Source organism: Helicoverpa armigera, chromosome 20, assembly GCF_030705265.1.
Source record: "Helicoverpa armigera isolate CAAS_96S chromosome 20, ASM3070526v1, whole genome shotgun sequence".
NCBI classification, from domain to species: Eukaryota; Metazoa; Arthropoda; class Insecta; order Lepidoptera; family Noctuidae; genus Helicoverpa; species Helicoverpa armigera.
The window spans coordinates 6,188,304-6,212,330 of NC_087139.1; the positions used below are offsets into that span (position 1 = coordinate 6,188,304).

At 36.7% G+C, this 24,027-nt stretch overlaps 4 protein-coding genes across 7 annotated transcripts; 3 read left to right on the forward strand and 1 right to left on the reverse strand.

Moving 5' to 3' along the window:
* The first annotated feature begins 235 nt into the window (after positions 1–235).
* LOC110373393 (diphthine methyl ester synthase) lies at positions 236–3,193 on the forward strand. The gene is made up of 5 exons (XM_021330656.3): positions 236–574; positions 659–841; positions 1,227–1,398; positions 1,590–1,721; positions 2,932–3,193. Exons 1-5 carry the CDS (start codon positions 440–442, stop codon positions 3,120–3,122), a joined length of 813 nt encoding a protein of 270 aa, XP_021186331.3. The 5' UTR covers positions 236–439; the 3' UTR covers positions 3,123–3,193.
* On the reverse strand, positions 3,179–7,960 carry LOC110373392 (rap guanine nucleotide exchange factor 2). The gene is made up of 2 exons (XM_021330655.3): positions 7,684–7,960; positions 3,179–7,328 (listed from the first exon to the last, which is right to left on the reverse strand). The coding sequence occupies exon 2, from the start codon at positions 7,289–7,291 to the stop codon at positions 3,749–3,751; it is 3,543 nt and encodes a 1,180-aa protein (XP_021186330.1). The 5' UTR covers positions 7,292–7,328; positions 7,684–7,960; the 3' UTR covers positions 3,179–3,748.
* Positions 7,961–8,872: 912 nt separating this feature from the next.
* On the forward strand, positions 8,873–18,344 carry LOC110373507 (serine/threonine-protein phosphatase 2A 56 kDa regulatory subunit epsilon isoform). Of its 3 annotated transcripts, none has more exons than XM_049848639.2 (9): positions 8,888–8,933; positions 9,380–9,772; positions 10,833–11,029; positions 13,891–14,085; positions 15,535–15,725; positions 15,833–16,046; positions 16,139–16,258; positions 16,500–16,729; positions 16,901–18,344. In XM_049848639.2, the coding sequence occupies exons 2-9, from the start codon at positions 9,634–9,636 to the stop codon at positions 17,013–17,015; spliced, it is 1,401 nt and encodes a 466-aa protein (XP_049704596.1). In that variant the 5' UTR covers positions 8,888–8,933; positions 9,380–9,633; the 3' UTR covers positions 17,016–18,344. The 3 variants fall into 3 exon arrangements, with proteins under 3 accessions (XP_021186470.1, XP_049704596.1, XP_021186472.1); XM_021330797.3 differs by having other exon boundaries at positions 8,892–8,909; XM_021330795.3 differs by having other exon boundaries at positions 8,873–9,772.
* Positions 18,345–18,493: 149 nt separating this feature from the next.
* LOC110373506 (MATH and LRR domain-containing protein PFE0570w) lies at positions 18,494–23,924 on the forward strand. Of its 2 annotated transcripts, none has more exons than XM_064039696.1 (4): positions 18,494–18,988; positions 20,761–22,253; positions 22,329–23,196; positions 23,790–23,924. In XM_064039696.1, exons 1-3 carry the CDS (start codon positions 18,814–18,816, stop codon positions 23,178–23,180), a joined length of 2,520 nt encoding a protein of 839 aa, XP_063895766.1. In that variant the 5' UTR covers positions 18,494–18,813; the 3' UTR covers positions 23,181–23,196; positions 23,790–23,924. The 2 variants fall into 2 exon arrangements, with proteins under 2 accessions (XP_063895766.1, XP_021186468.3); XM_021330793.3 differs by having other exon boundaries at positions 22,329–23,172.
* Positions 23,925–24,027: the final 103 nt, after the last annotated feature.

Genomic DNA, 24,027 nt, shown 5'->3' on the forward strand with positions numbered 1-24,027 from the left:
TCATTTATATGCTCTCCAATGCACGAGTGTATCAATCACCAACTTTTAGACTCCGGGCTGCTCTGTGAAAATTTCTTAAAACTCATAAGAATATATCGTCCCTACCCACACCGATATCAAGCCCGCGAGACTACGGGCGGCGCGTCTACAGCGTCTCCCGTGTGCACTACACAAAAGTCCGTGACAAAACGCAAAATATATAACAGTGACAGTAACATCTGTCTGTCACTGTCATAGTGACGCAGATGGTGTGGTGCGCACATGTATGTTGTTATTTGAAATCATCACACACATCCAGTAAAGTATATAAAAAATAATCAAAGTTATTGTATCATATATAACACATTCCACTAGTTATTTCCGTTGCATTAGCTTACTACACTAGTGCAGCTATCCTAGGCGGTGAAGAAAAAAACGAATTTAATTTAAAATCGCAAAAATGTTCTATCTAATAGGGTTAGGATTAGGTGATGCTAAAGATATTACTGTAAAAGGATTAGAAATTGTGAAAAAATGTGACAAAGTTTTTTTAGAGGCCTATACCTCAATACTCACAGTTGGAAAGGAAGTATTGGTAATTATTTAATCAAATTATGCAATAACTTATACATAAACAGTAGTTAACAAAGTTCAGTGATCAAGTAATTTTTAATTTCAGGAAGATTTTTATGGTCGACCATTGATATTAGCTGACCGAGAACTATGTGAGAGTGCAATCGATGACATTTTACTGGAAGCTAAGAATGCTGAAGTAGCCTTGCTAGTTGTTGGCGATCCTTTAGGGGCAACAACACACACAGACATGTTACTGCGGGCTAAACAATTTGGAGTTGAAACACAGGTATAAAAAATATTAATTTTCTTTTAATTGATACATAAAAAATAAAGACCAAAGTATATAAAACTTACCTTTAATTATTAAAAAAACATTATTTATTATCAAATTCGAATTGTTTGTATTTAGAGATTCTCTCAAGTTTGCCCAAACAAGCTCAATTATATAAGTATATATTATATATCATAAGAAGTTTTCATGCTTGAGATAAATGCTATTATTGTATTTCTTGGGTTAAATAGATTAGTATCTACAAAATCCAATTAGCAATTTGGTATAAACCAGGCTAGTGTTACAGATTCAATGTTCAAGGAGTGAGGGCCTTACATATGTACATCTTTCAAAGAAATACACCATCATTCCTGAAATAATACTCTTAACATAATTTCAGATTGTTCACAATGCTTCAATAATGAATGCTGTGAGCTGCTGTGGTTTACAGTTATACAACTTTGGAGAAACTGTGTCAATACCTTACTGGACAGAGACATGGAAACCAGATAGTTTCTTTGAGAAAATTGTTGGTAATTTCTCAAGGAACTTGCATACTCTATGTCTATTAGGTTAGTAATCTGTTGAGCATAGTCAATATGATTATTACTTATTATTACTACCTGCTAAATTTGAATGCCCAGAAGCAATTTTTTGGTACAACCAAGTGTCAATGGACTAAACTGGCAACCTATTCACCTTTAGATGACTATTTAATTATTTTTATATTCTCTAAATTTTAAAAATTTTGCTCTCGTTTCAGATATTAAAGTAAAAGAGCCTACAGAAGAGTCACTTACCAAGAAAGTCCGGCAGTATATGGAACCAAAGTTTATGTCCGTTAAAGAAGCAGCTCAACAATTATTGCACATCATTGAAAATAATCCAGATACAGGTTGGCCCTTCACTTCACCTAGTATAGTTATCGGCACGGATAACAAGCTCTCGGCGGAAGAGTGGGGATCGCTTTGCGCTTAAGGCAATAAACCAATAGATCACTTCTGTGCAGGTGAAGGTCAGGGCTCAATATTCTTGCCGATGATTATAACTAATAGAACTGTAAAATATATAATACTTTTCATCAGTTGCACAAAGTTCGATTAAAGTTAAATCTGTTGCTGACTCTTTCTTTGTCAACAAGATCAAGAAGTGTCTAATAGATTTAATGAAGCTTTAACTTTAATGGAGCTTTGTGCAACTAACGGTTTGTATTTAAATTTATAAACAACCTCAAAAACCGAAAAAAAGCAACAAACAAGTCAGGAAGTCTTTTTACGTTTATTTTAGTTAGGTATCCAACGCCTAACCCTGACTTTTGCCTGATCATCTATTTCATTCCTACATGGCCATGTGAACCTTATTTCTTATGGGTGAGTTTGAGATTCGTGATGCCCTATGATAAAAGATCCACAGACCACACTAATTAAAGTATTTTGGACGAGATGATGTTTCGAAGTTTACCAATTGCTAATCAGCTGTGGTGGATTTTACGATTCCTCTTTCTCTTGGATTTGTGTACCAAGATTCGAGCTTCCAACTAATAGTAGTATGGGCACAATTCGACATAAGATTCGTCTTATCCATGTGAACAAAGGTCGAAACTCGATTCAGTCCTCCTAGCATTTTAGCACTGATTGACATCCTCCATTCGCTTTACCACGATCACGAAATCGTCGGCAAATCGAAAGTTAGTGATGGCTTCGCCTCAAGTTAGATGCCTTGAAGCTGCCTCCAATGCGTCCCTGTTTTCGTTGGTTAGCTTCTATAAATCCCTGAGCAATCCCCTCTAATTTCGATTTTAAAAAATGCCGAGCGCACCTCCGCCCTGCTGACTCCTTAAAAAAATGGTTTCTACGCAGCGAGTCGGGTGATTTTTCGAGCCGCCATAAAGCCGCGAGAAGTAGAACCAACATGTTGATTGATAGGTAATTTAAAGAAAAACTAACGACTTTGTAGCCGCACTTGAAAACGAATAACGAAATAATGGAAATTACGAAATATGTACTGGCCTAACATGCACTTGGCCTGTTTTTCTGTATCTTCGAAATGTGTGAAATTTCGAAAACTTTGATGATATACTAACTAATAATTAAATTTCTTAACAGGAATCAGCAAAACCGTTACAGCAGTGGGGCTTTCTCGAGTCGGCGCTAGTGATCAGCGGGTAGCAGTGATGTCGCTTGACGCGATGCAAAACTTTGACCTCGGCGCGCCGCTCCATAGCCTCGTCATTCCTGCTCCCAATTTACATCCGTTGGAACTAGACTATCTTGCACAATTTAAATCAGACTGTTAACAAACTGATAGATATTTTATATTGTGACGTTGCTGTTGTTGTGGTTAATAAAAATATTTTATAATTAATAATATGTTTATTATTTACAATTATTATAATAATAATTAAAAATCATGATATTAACAGAATTTGATACGACCATGAGAAACCACCTTCAAGCCCATATTGGTCCACAAGCTACCACAAAATACATGCTACAACAAAATTATTCTCAATTATAAATGTTAAAAGGTACATTAATTATTATTTGGTCTAAGTTTCACAATTATAAATAATGAAAACTATTATTATAATAATATACAATTAACGGAATGTAATATACCAACATTATTATAAAATAGTACACCTATTTATTGGTATACATCAAACATCTCTAGATAAAACTGGAAACTGGTGGGTCAAATGATTGTAATTAATAATTAGGAGCTTATAATATGGAATTTCATATAACACTAGCACATTTCTTAACATAATTATACAGTCTTTAGACTTAGTTGTAATGGGTACATACATGATTTTAATAATATATTAAAACGAATTCACATAACTCGTGCTTTCTATTTATCATGTGAGATTACAAAACAGGGAACTATATAAATAGACATTGAGTTAGAGTATTTAAATATTTAAACAGCTGATACTTGTTGATCGTCATCGTCATCATCAGGAGCGTCATGATAGTAATCATAAGGACGCGTGACGCCCTCATGGGAATGCGCGCGACTGAGCCGCTCCAGGCGCGCCACTTGCGCCGCCAGCGTGTAGGGCGCCTGCGGCATGCGCGGCGGCGGCACGGGCCGCGCGCAGCTGGCCGCCGTGCACGAGCCGTGCCCGCTGTCGCTCGACGTAGCCGAGCCGGTCTTTCGTAGTGGCAAGTTAACTAATGACGTAACACTACTACTCTCCGCCGACAAGTCAACTGGGAGAGGAGTAGGCGTGTCTGAGTGCGATCTTTCGTGAGCTGTACGAGGGCAACAAATACCTGGGCCAGGCCCGTCGCGTCTATGCGAACAAGGCGAAGGTCCCGGTGGCGGTGGCCGAGGCTGATGGGGTCTTGTTTTAGCCGGCTCTGATAAAGCCAGCAGTTTTCTCACTGCCTGAGGAGATGCAGTTCCAAACTTATTTCCTGCAAAGCTCTTTTTACTCTCACTGGCGGATGATGCACTACTTGTTGTAGATAAGGATGGCGATGGGTGGCGTCTTCGTGGAATGGCGGGAGCCGGCCCTGCTCCTTCACATTCCAGAGAAAGTGAGTGAAGGCGTTCTTCATCAGTTTCAACGTGCATTCTATTAAGATATGCCTTTACACGTCGAACCATTTGTGCTTCTTCAAACATTTTCTTAGGATTTGGAACATTGGAGGACTTTTTCCTTCGTTTTACTGTTACTTGGCCTTGCTGAACTCCTCCCGTGGTTAGTTGGTTCAAAGCAACCATAGCATTTGAAGGAGGCTGCTTACCCAATTCAAGTAAGGTAAGGAGGTCGTAAGGAGCACTACACATATTTGTAAGTGTTCTGACCTCTTTAGCAATCATTCGTAACTTTTCAAAATTGACCATACCTTCAACTTTCGTGTCATTTCCTAGATGAATGAAGGTAAGATCTTTTTTAACCACAGGATAAAATGGTATAACTGGCGATCTTCCTTGCTCGGTTGTAACCAGCTGTCTATACTTCGACATATTCCTTGAAGGATCCATGAGCATTTGCAGATCAGTAAACAATTTCAAATACTTTGTTGGTAGCTTCTCCCAAGTCATTCTTAATCTGGATACTGCACCATGACCCAATCCCGAAATTATAGCAAACATTGAGTTAAAGTTTTTGCATTCCTTGCAATGACGTGCAACTTTAATGAACTGTTTTATGATCTTTTGACGCCTGGCAAGGGTTTGTTCATTAACTACCTCTGTGACCACCCAAAACATTTCTTTGTTGACAAGTTCGGCAAACTGTGACAGCATAGGAGTACCATACCTACTTTTCAATTCAAATAGATCATCAACATATTCAGTGCTTTCGATTTGTCGGAAGATGCAAAAATCCTGTAATGTAAGTTGAACTGCAACTTCTACCGCATTCAACTGCAGAAAATGGACAACACTCTCTCTTAAAAGTTCTGGTGCCATTTCATCAGGTACTAAATTCTCAGTGATTCCATTGGTCTTAAGGTAATACCTTGAGCTGAGGCCAATCCTTTCTGCAAGATTTTGTAACTGGTCTGGCAAGCGGTGTTGTTTTATGATGCCACCTTGGGCAACAGACACTTCACACAGTGAAAAGTTAGAACTCGGATCAGTGATGCCAAATTCCTGCAATGTCAACATCACAACTTCTCTAGCTGTTGTCTCTTTATGTACCAGCAGATATTTGCAAGTCTGATCAGATTTGTATACTTTTAGCACATGTTCTGGATAATCAGATGATTGGTATTCGTCATAACATATTGATATTAAGTCAGGATTACTATGTGAATTATAAAAGGAAGTACTGGTATTGGCTTTGTTTAAGGATTCAGAGTTTGAGAGAATGCTGTCATCGGTAGGTAAACCATCAGTGATGGTATTTTTAGGTAGAAGATTCATCTTCATTAAAGCTTTCTGTAATTTTCTCTTAGGACCCAATGTCATGAAGCCCTTTTGAGGTTCTTTTTTGATGCTCAACTGCTGGGGTTTCTTGGTGGGAGATTGAAACACTGGTGTTAAAGTAATGGGATCATCATTGAGTAGCTCTGCAGTTGAAAGCCTAGCTCTGGGATCAGTGTGCCAATGAACCCTGTTGGAGCAGCCTCTCTGCCTCGGAGAATTCTCTGGCATTAACAACATTTGCTTAAAAGCTAGTAAGTTACTTTTCACTGTGATGCTTAAATGTGTTGATCCTGTTATTATTTCCATTGCTTTTGCATGACTGACATGCTGAAAAGATTGACCATTCACTTCTAAAACCTGATCTCCTCTCTTCAGTCCAACATCCTCGGCTTTTGAATGTTTTTCCACTTTAAATATAAATATTCCATAACCTCTTTCATATCCTCCCAATATAGAAAAGTTCAAAGGTTCATCTCTTGTAGGACGAGATAATGTGACACTTCGAGTTCTAGCCTTTGCAGAACAAGCAATGTTTAGCAGCCTCAATTGACTTTCCATTTTTTCACGCTCCAGAGCTATTTCAAAGTTCTCTAAAAATTCCATCATAGTTGAGTCAGTTTCAAAGTCAGTAAAATGATTATTGACCCAAAGTAACACCACACGAGTGACCTTGTCCCTGACGGAGGGTTCAGAGAACCAAGCTAGTAGTTGTTTTGCTACAACCAAAGGACTTTCAATAAATGTTCTGTGTGTCAAGAGGAAGTCTTCTACATATGTTGAGTCACGCGAGTTATCCTCAATGAGTTGTAACATTAATTGCTCTGGAGTTCCTCGAATAACCACATGGCCCTGTTGTCGACCCGACTCTCCAGCTGCCCCCCTATATTCAGTGACCAGTACAACCACACCATTCTCATTTTCATGCCTTCTTATATTTTCTTCACCTTGGTGAAGTATCCGATAATAATCAGTCTGGGTAATACAAACAAACTGACAGTCATCACATTTTGTTGTCATCACCCCTTTATGATACAATTTCTCCAGTGTGGCTTCAGCCATCCCAAAGCTATCACCAACATTCAAATGTTCTACTTCATTATTCTGATGCTCAATACTAACATGACCATTTATAAGGACAGACCATGAATCATGTTCTTCTCCATCATTCATAACCACAGTACCAGCTTTTTCAACCACTGCAAATACCATGACCGCACATAGTGCCCGACGCACAGTCAAAGTCATGTTAGTAAATGCTTTCAAATGCTGTGTAAACTCCAAAAGTATTTCAATATCCTCATCAGTTCGCTCACTAGGATCTTTTTCAAGACATTCTCGAACTGCATCACGGACTGTCAGACTGTCCATACTTTCTTCCAAATCTTCCTCCTCATCTGAATCAACAATGGATTCGAGGAGTCCCGAGAGGTCCACCTCCATGTCCATGTCGAGAGAGCTATGTACAGATGTCATGGTGTCACTACCACTGTATGCAGAACTTGTGTCACTAGCGTTGGAGCACTTCAGCGTGTGGGGGTACAGCTCCGGACTGTGACGGCCTCCACGCCCACCTCTCAACATCGTGAAGTTTCTGACCTGTCCGACTGACGTCCAGCTTCTGAAAATAATGGATTACGAAAACGTTAAGAAAAATCGATATTTCCTCTACACGTAAATGTCTGTTTTTATATTTATCCTTATTCATTTCCTTTGAAACAAACATTCTAAAACTAGAGTTTACTTAACAGTGGCATGTTGATCTATTTTACAAACTAAGTTATGACCGTTCAAAATCATAATGATTTTAGATCAACAAAATGCGGGAGACTTTCTTCACTGTCGGACTTTCTTGGTGGACCAAATTAAGAGGCGTACTTCTAATGAAACAGTTACGTCATGCGTTGTTTTTTATGTTGAGCTCAAACAATAGGCATTTGTATGAAACACAATAAATAAACATATAAAATTCAAACCTTCACAATTTCTATTTATTTTGCATTCATGGCGGAACTGTCAGCGCTTCCATGTTGCTTTCTAAATTAATTACCCTTCTCCAGCAGCTCACTATAACTATTTGTTCTTTTATTTCACAGTCACTAGATTTCTAATTATACTTTAAACATTAACCAATGTTAAAATATATTTATGATGCCGATACTTTATGTATTTCTCGAAGAAAATCTTTAGAAAGCTAACTTTCCTGATCTGAATAATAAACCATAGAGTACATAGAAAGAGAACGTTACCATAACCAATTAAAATCGCGGAACACTAAAAATTATGAAAAGTCGAAACCCAGTGCGAGCGGTGAGTTTTGCTAATCTGACTGAAAAAAAAGGTAAAACTACTGAAATCCATAATAGAACACCTGATAGATACTCATTACAAAGGCTGCGTTGGAGCAACAGCTTTCATTTAAAGAAAGCCCCATTTAAATCGATTTGTCCCTTTGAGAGCTACAATGGCACAGACAGACAGCATACTTTTGCGTCGGGGGTTAAAAATATATTTTTCATGCAACGACACATATGTAAAGAAAAGCACGATTATATATTAAAATATCGAAGATAAATGTTGCCGACAGCTTATAACGTGCTTTTCTTTGGTATAATGGTGTCAGTGCATAAAAAAAATATTTTTCGTCATTATAAATAGTGCTAACTCGTTTGAGTTACCTAGCCTATATAACAAAAATCATTGAACGTTCAATATCATACTTTTCTAGCATATCATAGCATAGATCCTAAAAGGGAGTGCTTTCTACACGGTATATGAAAAATATATATCTCATCGGTTTAATATTTCTGAAAAAAAACTTTATTCTGTGTTCTTAATTTCATAGCATAATTCCATTCTAGAAATTTATGAGTTTTTCTTATTTTTTAGATTCGATTCTTGTCTATTCTTTTTGTTAGTCATTCATTATCTGTACCGTAGCTCCGTTTTACAACCGGAACACGTATAAACATTTTACTAGCTTTTTCATTTTACAATAAAAAATGTGAATGATTTAACTTAAATATTACTGTTTACGAAATATTTTATTATATATTTGCTTTAAACAATATTTTCTACTGTAATCAATATCCAATACAATTAAAAGTATTCGAACTGATAAACTGAACATTTTCTATCTCCATCTATTTTCAGAAATAGGTACTTTTGTATGAGTGTAGCGTTTTCGCAGCAAACCAGTGATGTTAATCTTTTAGTTACAAATTTTGTAAATTGATCGCTTCTCGTTGTGAAAAAAGTCGCATATACGTTGGATTAGTCTTGTGAAAGTGCAACATCCTAAAATAATCTTGTGTATAGCGTTAAAATGCGCCCAGTTTTAGAGTCGAAACGGATGGTGAGCGATGGCGAGAATACGGTGATAGATTTTTGGTGTTAAGTTTTGCTCCGTGTCATCACCGCTTTAGTTTCCGATTACGTCCTGGAAAGACGATAACCGTTTTGATTCGTTGTTTTACGCGTTATAACAAGGAAATCTAAAAAAATCGCTTACGATTATTGTTAGAAAATATATTGTCATTGACTGACCGGCTGATATTACACGAGGCTTGTATGTATATGCGACTTCTGCCTTCTGCTATTCGTGACACGCCTCAGAAAATAAATCTAAATTTGTGAATCGAATTATTCTTTTCTGTATTTGTGTCATTTTAGTGATAGAGACGGTTTAAAATTACGTAACTGTTGTGGAATCTTGAAGTGTATAAAGAATGGCCTGAGTGTGACCACTCCATTACCGTCATGTGTGACGAAGAATTGTTTGTTTAGGCTCTAATATTGTGCATCTTACGGAAAGTGCGCGTTCGACTCGTGGACTGGGCCATATCATGAGTCTGCTCGAAACAAAACAATTTTCGCATTGATCGCCGTCTACCTATCGTCATTTGGGACACTTTTATATTACCAAAATGTCTTCGGGAACTTTTGTGGACAGAATTGACCCTTTCGCCAAACGGTCGTTGAAGAAAAAAACGAAGAAGTCTCAGGGCTCTTCTCGATACCGCAACACGCAAGATGTTGAGCTGCAGGCACTGCCCCTGCTCAAAGGTGGGTCACATTAACTATTTGCGTTCTTTACGTTAATCTTCCGTCACATTCATCATTTTACTAAATATTTACATTAAATTCGGCTTTTTATGCTATATCTATTCTAATTTTGCCAGTTCATTGAACTTTTGCCTTGATTTTACTTGAACTATGTAAATAGGTTAGGAATTAAATCTTGTTTACATAAAAAAGGTGTTGACTTGTAATATATGTCCAAATACTTGAAATTGTAAAGAAACAGAAACCTGGATGACATGAAGAGTTCTGCATTCAGTTTCACAGTTCCTATATAAGACTGATGAAGTATGATGTATCTAAATATGTAACATTCAGGGTCAATAGATTGGTCATGTGAATTCCAATAATTATCCTTGAATATGATAATTAAATTACCCTTTTTATGTTTATCTTGTAATCATGTTACACTTTGTTAATAAAATACAAAGTATTGTTTTTTTTATCTATTGCTTAAGTAGTACCTGTCTAAGAAGTCAATCTTTGAATTATGCTACTAACTAACCTAGTACTATTTCTAAGTAGGTACCTGGATTTCATTTGTGTAGCAAACAATAATAATATGAGTAACCTTTTGCATTATGTGCAATACTTTAATTTGTTTGTACAGGTAGATATTTAAAAATGGCAAAATTACTATAATTGTTATGACTACAGTTGGGTATAAGCTAATTATCCTTAGTTTGTTACTAGTGTTTGTAATTGTAAAAATTGAAACAGAATTTAACATCCACATAAACATTTTAATTTAATTTTAAATTTTCAAATGTTAGGTTATGTTTTAAAACAATCCATCAAATTAGAACTGTTACTATTTACAAGTAGAATAAAATACATACATTTGTTTGCATTCTCCTTTTGTTCCAAGTTTTTGTTATTCTTTAGTTAGAAGCTAGTTAGATCTTACTTATAAATTGATAATTTAAAAAATCTGTCTGTAAAAAATATGAATTATAAAATGACCTTGGGGAGAAATTATAACACTAGTCCACAATTGTCCTGTCCTGTCATAGTAAAGCACTGACACAGCATAAATTGTTTCCAGATGTTCCAAGCAGTGAGCAGGAGGAGCTGTTCATCCGCAAGCTGCGACAATGCTGTGTGGCATTTGACTTCATGGACCCCGTAGCTGACCTGAAGGGGAAGGAGATAAAGCGTGCCACCCTCAATGAGCTTGTAGAGTACATCACTGGAGGCCGTGGAGTGCTCACCGAACCTGTTTACCCAGAGATTATTAAAATGGTATGAGCATGCTTTACTAATCTTATTAGAAAATATTTAATCCTGTGAACATCTTATGAGATTATCTCATTTGTGTTGTGGACAATATAAATGGAAATGATGTTTCTACTCTATGCACAGATCACCTGACAAATAAATTAGAAAAGATAAATTTTTGATGACAGGTCAAATGGATTTAAATTCACTTAAATTCTTTGAGCATAATTTGAATGGTACATGACTTTGGAACAGCAATTTATGATTACAGTTTTCTTAATTCTCTTGGATGGATACATATACATTTATTACCTACCAGTAGGTACCCTATCATGTAAATAATTTATTGCACTTACCTTGCCAATGATCCAAAGTCATAACTCCCCAAGATCAATAATTGTTTAGAAGTCGCTAATCATTAGCTATTGATTATAATCATCATAAATATGCTCTACACATTTGTAGTTTTCTTTCTCTATAAGTATATGTATATCAATATTCATGCATGAACCAAGATGAACAATAATGTGCATTCCCGTAGGTACATAGTGTGTTGGTTGTTCTGATAGTAAAATTTGAAGTTTTACACATTATTTGAATATCAAATATTATAAATAAAAATGAAAAATAATTTGTCACAAAAGTTAGTAAATGTGCCTTATGTTTCATATACATACATACACATGTTTCAAGCAAACAAATCAAAATAGCTTACAAAGGGGTTTGTAAAAAAATAAAATAATAATGTATAACATGCACTAAGCATTAAATTTAGACAATCAGTATGAATAAAAATATCCATCTTAGGAAATGCTTAATGATAAAAGTTATCATTAGTTGTGATCATGTTAGGAATTTTTGGTTTGCTAATTACTTGTGTGTGTAATAAAACAAATATACACACATTTTCCAATTTCTGGTATAATCTGTTCTAATAATTATTTTTAAATTAAGGATCCTAAGAAAGAAAAAAACATTCAAAATAATTTTGATGTAGGCAAAAAGTTAACAAACAATTCAATCTTTTATAATACAGATTTTATGCAACTACCTAAAGAACTTAAAACTTTGTATAGTGTCCTTCAAGCTATTTACTGCTAAATTGAACATAGTTTAATTTTACAGATTATAATATGTTCATCTGTTGACAAAAATATAGAAGCTTTTAATTTTATAACAAATATCTTTCGCTTTAGCTTTCATCACTGCTTCTTCATGTAGGTCTCACTTTATTTTTCATCTGTATTTTGGATATTTTTTTGGAAGCATCATCAAAATTGATTATAGTAAGTTCAACTCAGTCGTGCGCGCGGCCCTATGTGTGGGTAACCCTTGTACATATACAGTGACTTTGTGTGCGTGACAAGAGGTACAGTCGGGTACAAATACAGTTATTTAGGGGTTGTATACGGCTGTTTAAAGTACAGTTATTACGTAATTTAGTTTATTTATTTATAATGATTCTGTATCGCTACTTGAAAAATCAAATGATGAATTTTCGGATTCGCTACTTTTACCAATGTTAATTATAAATTCTGACTCCATGTCAAAATGTCTATAGTATTCTTCTTTTTTCTTTTGTACATGTCGACAAGTATTACCCAACACCCCTTCATCAATTTGACTTAAACGTTCATTAATGAGTTTCATTATTTCCGTCTTATTTTGGTCGACATTATGCGAAGCAATATAATTTTTTTTAATTCCCCACACATTTTGTTTCCATTATTATACTAAATTATAGGTCTTTTTACATTCTTAATCCACACATTTATTTATTGTCCGCGTACCCCGAGCTAGAAAATATGTAAGGAGTATTTAATTCATCTTAGATATTTCACTTCATTTATTTCTTAGATACTGTCAATGTCAATTTGAAAAGCCGTATGAGAAAATAATGATAAACTGTAAAATGTAATAATAAAAAGCTTTGAATGTTGTTTCATTTTTTTGAAACGCTACCTGACTCCTTAAAACATTTTCTCCGTGAAGAACTAGACATTTTCGTAAACGACTGTACCCATAACAAAAAGCGATGAGAACACGTCATGCTCGGACGACGTCACTGTCACACGAATGAAAGTTGTATATTTACAAGCCGACGCACACATAGGGCCGCGCGCAAATCTGAGTTGAACTATCTATACTTAATGAAGCAGCATAATATCTTGTTGAAAATTGGGTATCTCGCTATCTCTTGCGTACGCGAGAAGCCTTAAAACGGTGACATCACAATCTTCTATGAGCTCTTTTCATATTTAGTTTCCCCTTTTACAGGATTTGAGAAATCCTTAATTGATGATGCGATCAAAAATGCCAAGAGTAGGTACAAAACAAATCGTGCGGCAGTATGGATATTTAATTCCATAAAGTTATAATTCATATACATAATTTACTAATATGTACACACTTAAATTCGCTAAATCTTTTTAATGCGAGTGAGGCGAGATGTGCGATAGAGATCCGTGCCCTCCATTATTCTGTCCTACTGCCCCGCTACTCGTAGTGACTCATACGTAATGTAAGGATAAATTCGTTATATAGAAAATAAAAGTCGGATTCAAGCCACGATCTTTTAATAATCCAGCCATCTAAAGACTCACTGAAACGACAAGTTAAGCTAAAACCTAGTATAATCTTACGATCTGCACAACTGTTACTCGGCTACAAGCGTCAATAAGTGAAAATCGTATGAACGTGATAAAAATACAACTTGTCATTTTAACGCTTTTCTTCTTGCGTCAAATATATTTTAGATAAAAAAAACTGGTTAATACTTGCTAATATAATTCACAGACTATATATGTTCAAGGTCGTCCTTCATTCATTTATTGACATGCATTACCTAGCGTCCTTTGAAATGAGACCGTGTTTTTCTGTCGCAGATATCGGCCAATTTATTCCGCACTCTACCGCCAAGTGAAAATCCTGATTTTGATCCCGAAGAAGATGATCCGACTCTAGAGGCCTCGTGGCCGCATCTTCAACTAGTCTACGAATTCTTCCTGCGCTTCCTCGAGTCAACTGATTTTCAGCCCACTATTGGCAAGAAGGTCATTGACCAAAAATTTGTACTGCAGGTAAATAGTTATTGAAATTACATCAATTTAAAACACTAATTTTTAACCATTGAGTTTTTAATACATTACCATTCCATTCGTTGTGATATACCATTTTATAGATTGTATAAAGTTTGTTTCCAAGCAATTCATAATCTCTCACTTAGATATAAGATAGACTTATGACGAAGCTTGATAATTTAATTACAATTTTTGCATACGCTATTGTGGCTATCAAAAGCCATTAGATTTTGGAGCACGTAAGTTTTATAATAATGTCTCCAAATATTGGAAACTGGAAATGAACATGTGGACTTTGTGGATCAACAAATTTAAGCGCGAAAATATGGCAGAGTTACATTAATTGCTTGAGTAAGCAATTTTATTTGTAACTTACACAAGTTTCAAAGTTATTTCGTTGACCATTGACATGAAGTTTAGTATGACAACATCGTACTGAAACAAGAACTATCAGGAAATGTTATTAATAGGTGGTTTTGCAAACATTCATAATTATTATGGGACTCCTGAGTAATTGAAACTGCATTTCGTCATTTTGGAAATGTGTACTAAGTACTATTGAGTGTGGGATCGGAAACTGGAACATTGTGACCTACGCAGAGAAATACATGGGTATCTGCAACAGGAGTACAAACTCAACTAAGTTTTCTATGGGCGGGCTATGAGAGATGAGTCGTCGTCATAATTATCGTCATAAACGTTATGGTTCGCAATATTCGTAAGTAGACGTGATCAACATGCATGGCAGTGGAAAGGTCATGCTGTCATACAAAAGGTCCCGCCTACAAACTCTACCCTTAAATTAAAACTATGAAGTAATCATAAAGTGCCGATCCATGTCGGCAAAAGAGTATTGTAAATAACTAGATATAATCGAGATAAACATTTGATAACTGATTGGTGTCATCACACAGTTATGTTTCGATTCTCATTGTTTGAATATTATGGATATGCACATAATCAAATTCAGTTCAGGCTTTTAGGTCAATGTTTTCATTTTATAGTAATGACTTTTTATCCAACAACGGATAAAAAGAGGTCCTAATGTATCCTTATGTACGTAAAGGAAAAGGTTCTACAAATTTTTATTACATTTTTACATATCTATTGCAAACGCAATATTTGAAACGATAAAATGCATTGGCAAAACAACATTTGTTTAAATTGTAATCACTGAATTTCAATAGGTGTGAAGATTGTACATGGGGACTTAACATCAGTGATGAATGGTTTCTGGATATTATAATACCAGCACCTTAGCATTTTTAACTCATACGTAAAGTTAGTCGTCAAGATATAGCCGGACAAGAGCCGTCTACAGCAAACGTGATGAGCGTCAGACAGAAAAAAAAAGTAGCAGCATAAACCTGCCAAAAATCGACGCTGCGCAAGCTATTGATGCTGTATGTAATTTGTTCATTTACTTAATCCAAGGGTTAATTTTTCCAGCTTTTAGATTTGTTTGATTCTGAAGACCCGCGTGAGCGCGATTTCTTAAAAACGGTGCTGCATCGCATCTACGGCAAGTTCTTGGGGTTGCGAGCCTTCATACGAAAGCAGATTAACAATATATTCCTACGATTTGTTTATGAAACAGAACATTTTAATGGTGTTGGTGAACTTTTGGAAATATTGGGAAGGTCAGTAGATGTTATGATGTTTTGTCTTTAATTTTATATTTTGTGTCATTATTATCTAGTTTGATTGTAAATTTGACGTGTTCTAAGGTTTATTTTTTAATTTTCAGTATAATTAACGGATTTGCACTTCCATTGAAGAGCGAGCACAAACAATTCCTAGTAAAGGTGCTGTTGCCACTGCACAAGGTGAAGTGCCTGTCGTTGTACCACGCGCAGCTCGCCTACTGCGTCGTGCAGTTCCTGGAGAAGGACGCCACGCTTACGGAGCACGTCGTACGTGGCCTTCTCAAGTTCTGGCCCAAAACATGCTCTCAAAAAGAGGTAATTATCGCCATCTTTTAATATCCTTTTCACTTTATTCTCCATTATTCATTATAAAGCGGATTTTCATTCTTTAATTTCAAATGTTACAGGTGATGTTTTTGGGCGAAATTGAGGAGATATTGGATGTAATTGAGCCAGCTCAATTCGTCAAAATACAGGAACCGTTGTTCAGACAAATAGCTAAATGTGTTTCCAGTCCACATTTTCAGGTAAGTGGCTTGCTTTGTTATGTCTTTATATTTCTCTGTAATACGTAAACGAGTGTTGTTCTCGTAAAAGAGTATAGTCATACCAGTATTAAAATACTTTTGAATAGATAAATGTGCATGCCTGACTTGTCAGATGCAACTTAATATTGTACCGAAAGCAATGCTTGGTCTTAATAATTCTCCTGGTACTGCTTATAAGCTGTATGATGTTGTACTCAACCTGCCATATATTTTGCTTCAGGTGGCCGAAAGAGCACTTTATTTCTGGAACAACGAATACATAATGTCACTGATGGAAGAAAATAATCACGTGATAATGCCTATAATATTCCCTGCGCTGTACCGGATCAGTAAGGAGCACTGGAATCAGACTATAGTGGCGCTCGTCTACAATGTGCTTAAAACTTTCATGGAGATGAATTCCAAGCTCTTTGATGAGCTCACCGCTAGCTATAAGGCGGAAAGGCAGAAGTGAGTAAACTACTTAACCTATATATTTTTTCATGAGTTTAATCGGACAGAGGCCTTTTATGTATGTTGTTATTCATAGAATTTATATTGCAAATAGTTTATCCACCCAGCCTTGCACCCAAACTTTGTATATGTTAGTGCGAAGTGGCTAAGCGTCTGTGTGTGTTGCAGAGAGATGAAGCGCAAGAAGGAGCGCGACGAGCTGTGGAAGCGGCTGGGCGAGCTGGAGATCAGCCACAAGCGGCAGCAGGCGGCCGCGGGCGGCACGCCGGCGCTCGCCAAGTGATGTCCCTGACCACACCCTCCATCCACGACCTAGAATAATGCGATTGAATTTGTTTTCAGCTATGTATTGATATTTTCTATTCGATTACATTTTTGTTAATGACGTTATTAATTTTTAATACCTCTAACGGTCGGTCGTCCGGATACGCTATCGTGCCGATGTCTGCGGGTTCGGTTCGCTCGCGAGCGCCGTCGGTCCGCATCGCGCCTCGCCTTGCGGCTCGACTCGTGTTCCGTGTGACTACAAATTACTAATAGTGCTAAATGTTAATATGTCCGCATCCCGATGCACTGTCATAATGATTATTACTATTTCATATACGTTTACATAGGTCTCTAGTTTACTTTAGGATTTTTTAATATTGTTAAATTGTTTAAATAAGTTAAAGTTGTATGTATTATTGATGCATGATCGATTGTAACGCATTTCGGATCACCGATAAATGTATTAATCGGGCACCCAGCTTTTGGCTGAATATGATTGTACAAAAATGAATAAGAAAAAATTAAAAATGTAATTTGTTTAGTGTACGCGGGACGTCTCGGCGCGGCCCGCGTCCGGCCTCGCCGTCTCGGCCCGCGCCCGTAGATCGTTGTATGAAATTTTCATTTTAATTAGATGCTCGATTCAATAATTTAATTTCGTCGTACTATCATTTTGTATAGTTACATAGTGTAAATAGGCATTTATTTATTATAAATTTATAGCAGTGTGATTTCTATACATAGCTGCGGGAGAGGAACACTAATTGGGCAAAATCGGTCTGAGCGAACTGGAGACTATTCATGTATCATGCATACAGCTCGGTAAAACTAAAAAAGTTAATTTGGATTATATTGGAGTAGAACAATGCTAAAAGTAGATATAATAATTTGTAAGGGAATAGTCATTAATTTGTATGATATTATTGTAGCAATTAATTTTTTCTATCATCACTTGTAGAGCGTCGCGGGCGCGGCAGACGGCCAGTGCGGACTGGCGACGCGTCCGCGCCTCTGTATATACCGATACGCGCCGCGACATAGCGCTACTGCGTGTATGTATGTACACAATGGAGATGTTTGTTATGTAAAATGTATTAACATTGCAAAAATTATATATGATCTTATATAAATTACTATTATAGAACACAGTATGGAAATAAAAAAGTTGACTCACATGAATTGAATTCTTTAAGTAAACGTTATGTAAGCGTAGGCGCCTCGCGGCGGCAAGTAGCGCCGGCCTCGCTCGCCCGTTGTCTCACCCACTGTCCTCCGAATAACGTTCCCCTAGTGATTACTCAGTTGCGCAAACTACATTGGAAATACACAAGAAATTTTCACATTACTCAGTTTTTCATTTCAAAACGAGGCCCGATTAGATATCTAAAATGCTTGAATACTGCTACATTTTTTTTGTAATAAAGATTTATCCTTGAATATTAATATATTTTCTCTTATACCTCGAATACCTTCCGAGACATTTAGTTAAAGGTCGTGTTCTTGAACCTTGTGAATAAGTCATTGATCACGAACAGAGCGTACGTTGAACCCCTTGCGATCGATACCTACTTAACGATAAAACAGCAAGTTCAAGTCACTATGACTACCGCAGGCCAAACATTTGAAGCTCAAGGTAGTTGGAGCTACGACTCCACCTTCATTTCGCTTTGTGGTACTGCTTAGAACACTTGTAGCTTACGTTTCGGGAAAGTGCAGTATTGCTCTTGATTGATTAGGAGGTGAACCTTATTCCCTCACTTTGGAATTGAAGTGCCTAAATTGTAGAGTGTAACGCTACAGCAACAACCAACACGATGAGACTCACTGGGTCGCGAGCTTATTATAGATCAACACCTCCAAAACTGCCTTCCGGGCTGGTTGAGTTAATTGAAGGTTTAACAAGGGACGTGCTCAAAAATAATCCAACCGATATATATGGATTTTGCGCCAATCATATGCATCAATTGTTGGAGATAAGAGATGGGCCTAGTAAGTTTATACTTTTTATTTTGTCACTTATTCTGTAAATGAATACTTGATCCTAGAATTATGTCCGGATTAGAATTCTTGATCTAATGTTTCTTTATCAATATTACACGCCAAGCGACTTGTAGCATGTAGCTAGAGGTATGCCTTGACATCTTGGTTTAACACATACAGCCTTGGCCAAAAGTATTGAGCACCTTACAAATTTCGCTAGATCACGGTAATTATGGGAGAAACCCGAACCTATCGATGAAGTATTCTTTTATCAGTTATCTACAAAGATTTTAAAACAATGACTTATGCCCCAGCTGACAGTAAAACACCTGGGTGCAAAAAAATGTGTCTTTTACAATTTTTGAATTAATTCTTAGTTCGCTACCATCGCTCGTTGTGACAACATCCACGGATCTAGTGCGCCTTTGGTATTTTATTTCAAAGCTTTCAGTGTTATAGTTGCGATATGCCAAAATGAAACGAACTTTCTTTAGAATGACGAGTGCAGATACAGCTTCTGCACGAGCAAGGGAAATCACAAGTAGAGATTTCCAAAACTGTGAAATGTTCGCGCCGATCCGTGCATTATGCTATTCAGCGATTCTCTGATACCGGATCACATCAAAATAGACCGAGAACCGGGCGCAAACGCATCAGCATAGGCCGTCAGGATCGTCAGTTACTGAGAGAGTCTTTAAGAAATAGGAAAAAAACATCTTCAGAGCTCGCTGCTGAGTTTTCAGAACAAATGAAGAAAACAATTTCTGCTCGAACTACTCGTAGAAGGCTTCAGGAAGCTGGTCTGAAAGGCTGTAAAGCTAGGAAGAAGCCATGGCTCTCCGAGACCAACAAAAAAGCTCGGTACAAATGGGCCTTACAACACCGAACTTTCACCGCTGAAGATTGGTCAAATGTTGTGTGGTTAGACGAATGAAACTTTGAGGTGAGTAAGTCAATATAATGCCCTCACAAAATAATATAAAATGGTTTAAATTCTAAATGCATAGAGGAAGTTCTTTTTATTTCCGGAACTCAATATTTTTCTCTTTATTGCAGATTTTTGGTACACCTGGTTTGACCTTTGTGCGTCGCCGGGTGGACGAAGAATGTAAGCCAGAGTGTGTGGTCCTAACCGTAAAACACGGCGGCGGCAGTATAACGGCCTGGGGTTGCATGACCGATTCTGGAGTTGGCGAATTGTTCGTGTGTGAGGGCCGCATGGACTCTTCTAAGTACATAAATGTGCTAGAAACTGCGTTGCTGCCTTCATTCACGAAACTTTTCGGTGACACGAACATGGATAGTGATAAATGCCAGCAGGATAACGCGCCTTGCCGCAAATCTGCCCGCACTATGACTTGGTTTCGGGAAAATAGCATAGACCTTCTTGACTGGCCTGCCCAGTCGCCAGATCTGAACCCCATAGAACATTTATGGGGTTTTTTAAAGCGTCGAGTTAGGCGCCACACAATTAACAATAAAGAAGAATTGAAACGCTACCTGCGCCTAGAATCGAACGCGATTACTGCTGAAGACTGTAAAAATCTTGTTAGCTGTTTACCAAAAAGAATTTTTGCTGTAATTAAGGCAAAGGGTGGACCCACAAAATATTAATTTTCAATGAATAAATAGTAAATTACAAATAAAAAAAAAGTTTTGTTTTATTTCTATTTGATACTCCGCATAAAACTGAAAGATGTCATGGGTGCTCAATACTTTTGGCCAAGGCTGTAATGGAACAACTACACATAATAGTATTAATTAACTCGATAAATTTACAGCTCCAAAAAAACCACTAACGTTAGAGGAGAAAATTGCCAGGGCCCAAGAAAAGGTAAGGCAAAGAGCAGAACAACGATGGCAACAATATAGAATGAACTTACGCCAGCAACAACTTGAACAAGGCTCCGAAACTAAACCTGCTTCTACAGAAGATGATGGTTCCTTAACAACCAGTTCACAAGAACCTACTGCAGTTAACCTACTGGTCAATACTAATAGCGAAATGATTGGCGCTCAGGTTTTAGAGACTGATCCCTCACCAGTCGAAGATTCCTCTAACCAAAACAGGGATGAGGTAAAGGAAAAACCTGATAATTTAAATAAAGATACCGAAGACGAGCCTGTTAGAGTTCATGTAACGGAATCGATGAATGAAGCTGGTTGTAAAACACCTGAAAACTGTCCTACAGATTCCACACCTAAGAATGACGAAGTTGGACGTGATGCGCGCGATGATAACGTAGATAAAACAGCTGCAACAATACAAATTGGTGAAGATTTGGGTGAGGGAAAAATTATAAAAAGTGAGGAAGATTTGCGAGAAAGTCAGGAATTGGTCACGGCTACGAATTTGCAAGAGCCCGATATTGAAACCGTTATTCAGCAGCATTCTAGTCCCATTCATTCCTTAATTATGAATCAAGGATCAGTGCTTCTCGAATGTGGAGATAAAATTATTGATGATTCAATTGTAATAAATCCCGGAAAGTCTTCTGATAACAAATTACTTGAAGAAATTTTGCCTACACCAATGGTCGATGTCCCTGCAAAGACTACTGAACCACAAACTGACCAAGTTTTGTCGTCACTGAACCCAGAAACTGAACAGTCAACTGAAATTGGAGCAATTAATATAATCGATGATTCTATGAATAGTTCAATTGTTGTTGAGACCGCAGATAACGCAGATCCAACAAACAATGTTAATAATAACGGAAATGAGGATCCCAACGAAACAAACACAATTAATATTTCTTTTAAGGAATTACCTAATGTGGAACTCCAAGATTCGATGATTAACTTAGACATGTTAGAGTCTCTTCCAGAAACAAACAAAGATAGCGATATCGTTACGCTTATTACACAGGACAGTAATGAGTTCACAAAAGAAAACTCTTTAAAACATGACAGTCTTAATGCTATGGACTCGAACAGTACTGTTGATTTACCTCAAGTTACTAAACAATATTCTGAATCGAATGTATCTGTAGCTGATCAGCGTCAGCATGGCGACAATGAAATCAACGGTGATTCAATTGAAAATAAGGACAAAGAGAATAATGTCAATGGTAACCAAAGTTTTGAAAGATCCAAGTTAGTGGAGTCGTCCTTGCAGATCCTTGGTCAAGATTCTAATATGGACTTGGAAACTGCTGCGGTAACGATTCAAAAAGTTTTTCGGTCATTTCTTTTTAAAAGCAGAGCGTCTACTTTTGACGAAACTGGAAATGATGATGCTATGTTTTTAAACGAAGAACTTGATAAAAATAAGGTAATGAATTATGAGGATGAATAACATTGTTTTTAATTTCATGTAGAATTAAAGATTTTATAACTTGTCTTCCAGGACGAATGCGATTTTCCTGTTGCAGGTTCTATAAATGAAAGAAGACCACACGGCCTTACTCGAATGGATACAGTCTTGCAAACAGTGAATGAAGAAAAGTCCCTCTCTTTATCTACTGACGACTCATCTACGCTCTCTAGTGCTGCTACTGTTATTCAAGCTCATGTGAGAGGTTTCTTAGTTAGAAATAAGCTTAATTCAAATAAGACCATTTCTACAAATTCCTTAGCTGCAAGTAATTCAAACGAACCCTCCCTGACGTCATTAGAAATGGACAACGAACAAAATAAGAATAAAACTGTATTGAATATTCATATTGTTCCTGAAGGAGGTAATTATTTAAGTAGAGACGAAAGTCTAATCACTTCAATGGACTTGTCTCTAGACAGCAGTCCCCCATCATCTATTAACCTGCATCCCTTGGGTTACGATAAAAGTGAGAGACGCAAGCAGTTAAAACGAGAAGACGCCATACAATCAATTTCTCCGCCAAGTAATAACAGTGGCAAATTAAGCGAAGATGTTGATTCCGTAAAAGAATTGCCACTCAATGATCACGAAGTAACGGAAGAACATAAGTCGGAGGATATTTCCGTGAAAGACGATTTACAGGAAGAGGAAGTAGCGTCCGAAAATGTTAAAGTACCCTCAGATGCAAATGATGCGACAGAAGCCAAAACTACAGAGGAAAAACAACAATCATTGGTACGAACGAATTCTGATGAAATGGATGTAGTGACACCTTTTCGTAATGAAGACAACACAAAACTGATGCACTCTGGAGAGTTCCATGACGCTGTGCTACCGACTAAGGTGTCGCGCAGTGACACATCAGTCGCCAGTGGTGAGTGAAGACATCTATTATCAGGTGATAATTATTTCCGTTCTATCAAGGCCATCGCATGAGCTATTCAGTAAATCGATGCCGCTTGCCTTGTAACGTAGATAGCGATCAGTAGCAAGTACGTATTTATTAAGTAGTTAAATAAAAGTAAGTAGGTATAGATAGCTATTATTATCTATATTAACAGGATACCAATATTTATATTTAAAAATACGGTAGGTATTATGTTTAGTTGCAATGATTACGTAATTAAATTAAACCCGTAGAAAAAGCTATTTAGTACCTATTAGTTAAGTTTCTTCAAATGCTTTCGATTTGGCCGTTTCTTTGATGTAAGTTTATCGAAGAAATGATGTCGTTTTATATAGGTAGTAGATATTTTTTGCGTTTATGATGTGTATGTTGCTCTCATATATTTATTTTTGCTGCTAATGCATTGAATAAAAACAAATATCTAACTTACCAAGATCAAACCTTTATACGAAAACCAAAAAACCATAAATTCATTTGACCCAAAAAACAAGTGGGAGTTGTTGGTCATCATTAGGCGGTAAAAGCTTCCTCGTGTCGATGTCGTTTATTTTTTTTCTAATACTGGTGTTTATTTTCTTTTTCAGAGTTCAAGAACGTACTGGTGTATTTCTTGCTTTGGAATAATTCATAGCATGTAAGATTTTCTTTTTATGTAGTATTTAATTATCACTGTAATGTTATTTCATTATTACATTAAAAATACACAATTTTGACAAGTTTGGTTGCGTATTTGATTGGAATCCCCCCGTGGAAGGATGTGAGGAATAATTTCATGATATGGGTCACATTTCATCAAATATTATTACACTGTCTATTGGCCAC

What these genes read in the sequence shown, in the direction of transcription:
- LOC110373393 (XM_021330656.3), top strand. Translation starts at nt 440, where the DNA reads ATGTTCTATCTAATAGGGTTAGGATTAGGTGATGCTAAAGATATTACT. An exon ending in GCATACTCTATGTCTATTAG is followed by an intron (nt 1,399 to 1,589) that starts GTTAGTAATCTG and finishes CTCTCGTTTCAG; the next exon opens with ATATTAAAGTAAAAGAGCCT. An exon ending in TGAAAATAATCCAGATACAG is followed by an intron (nt 1,722 to 2,931) that starts GTTGGCCCTTCA and finishes ATTTCTTAACAG; the next exon opens with GAATCAGCAAAACCGTTACA.
- LOC110373392 (XM_021330655.3), bottom strand. Translation starts at nt 7,291, where the DNA reads ATGTTGAGAGGTGGGCGTGGAGGCCGTCACAGTCCGGAGCTGTACCCC.
- LOC110373507 (XM_021330795.3), top strand. Translation starts at nt 9,634, where the DNA reads ATGTCTTCGGGAACTTTTGTGGACAGAATTGACCCTTTCGCCAAACGG. An exon ending in GGCACTGCCCCTGCTCAAAG is followed by an intron (nt 9,773 to 10,832) that starts GTGGGTCACATT and finishes AATTGTTTCCAG; the next exon opens with ATGTTCCAAGCAGTGAGCAG. An exon ending in ACCCAGAGATTATTAAAATG is followed by an intron (nt 11,030 to 13,890) that starts GTATGAGCATGC and finishes TTTCTGTCGCAG; the next exon opens with ATATCGGCCAATTTATTCCG.
- LOC110373506 (XM_021330793.3), top strand. Translation starts at nt 18,814, where the DNA reads ATGAGACTCACTGGGTCGCGAGCTTATTATAGATCAACACCTCCAAAA. An exon ending in GGAGATAAGAGATGGGCCTA is followed by an intron (nt 18,989 to 20,760) that starts GTAAGTTTATAC and finishes ATAAATTTACAG; the next exon opens with CTCCAAAAAAACCACTAACG. An exon ending in TGACACATCAGTCGCCAGTG is followed by an intron (nt 23,173 to 23,789) that starts GTGAGTGAAGAC and finishes TTTCTTTTTCAG; the next exon opens with AGTTCAAGAACGTACTGGTG.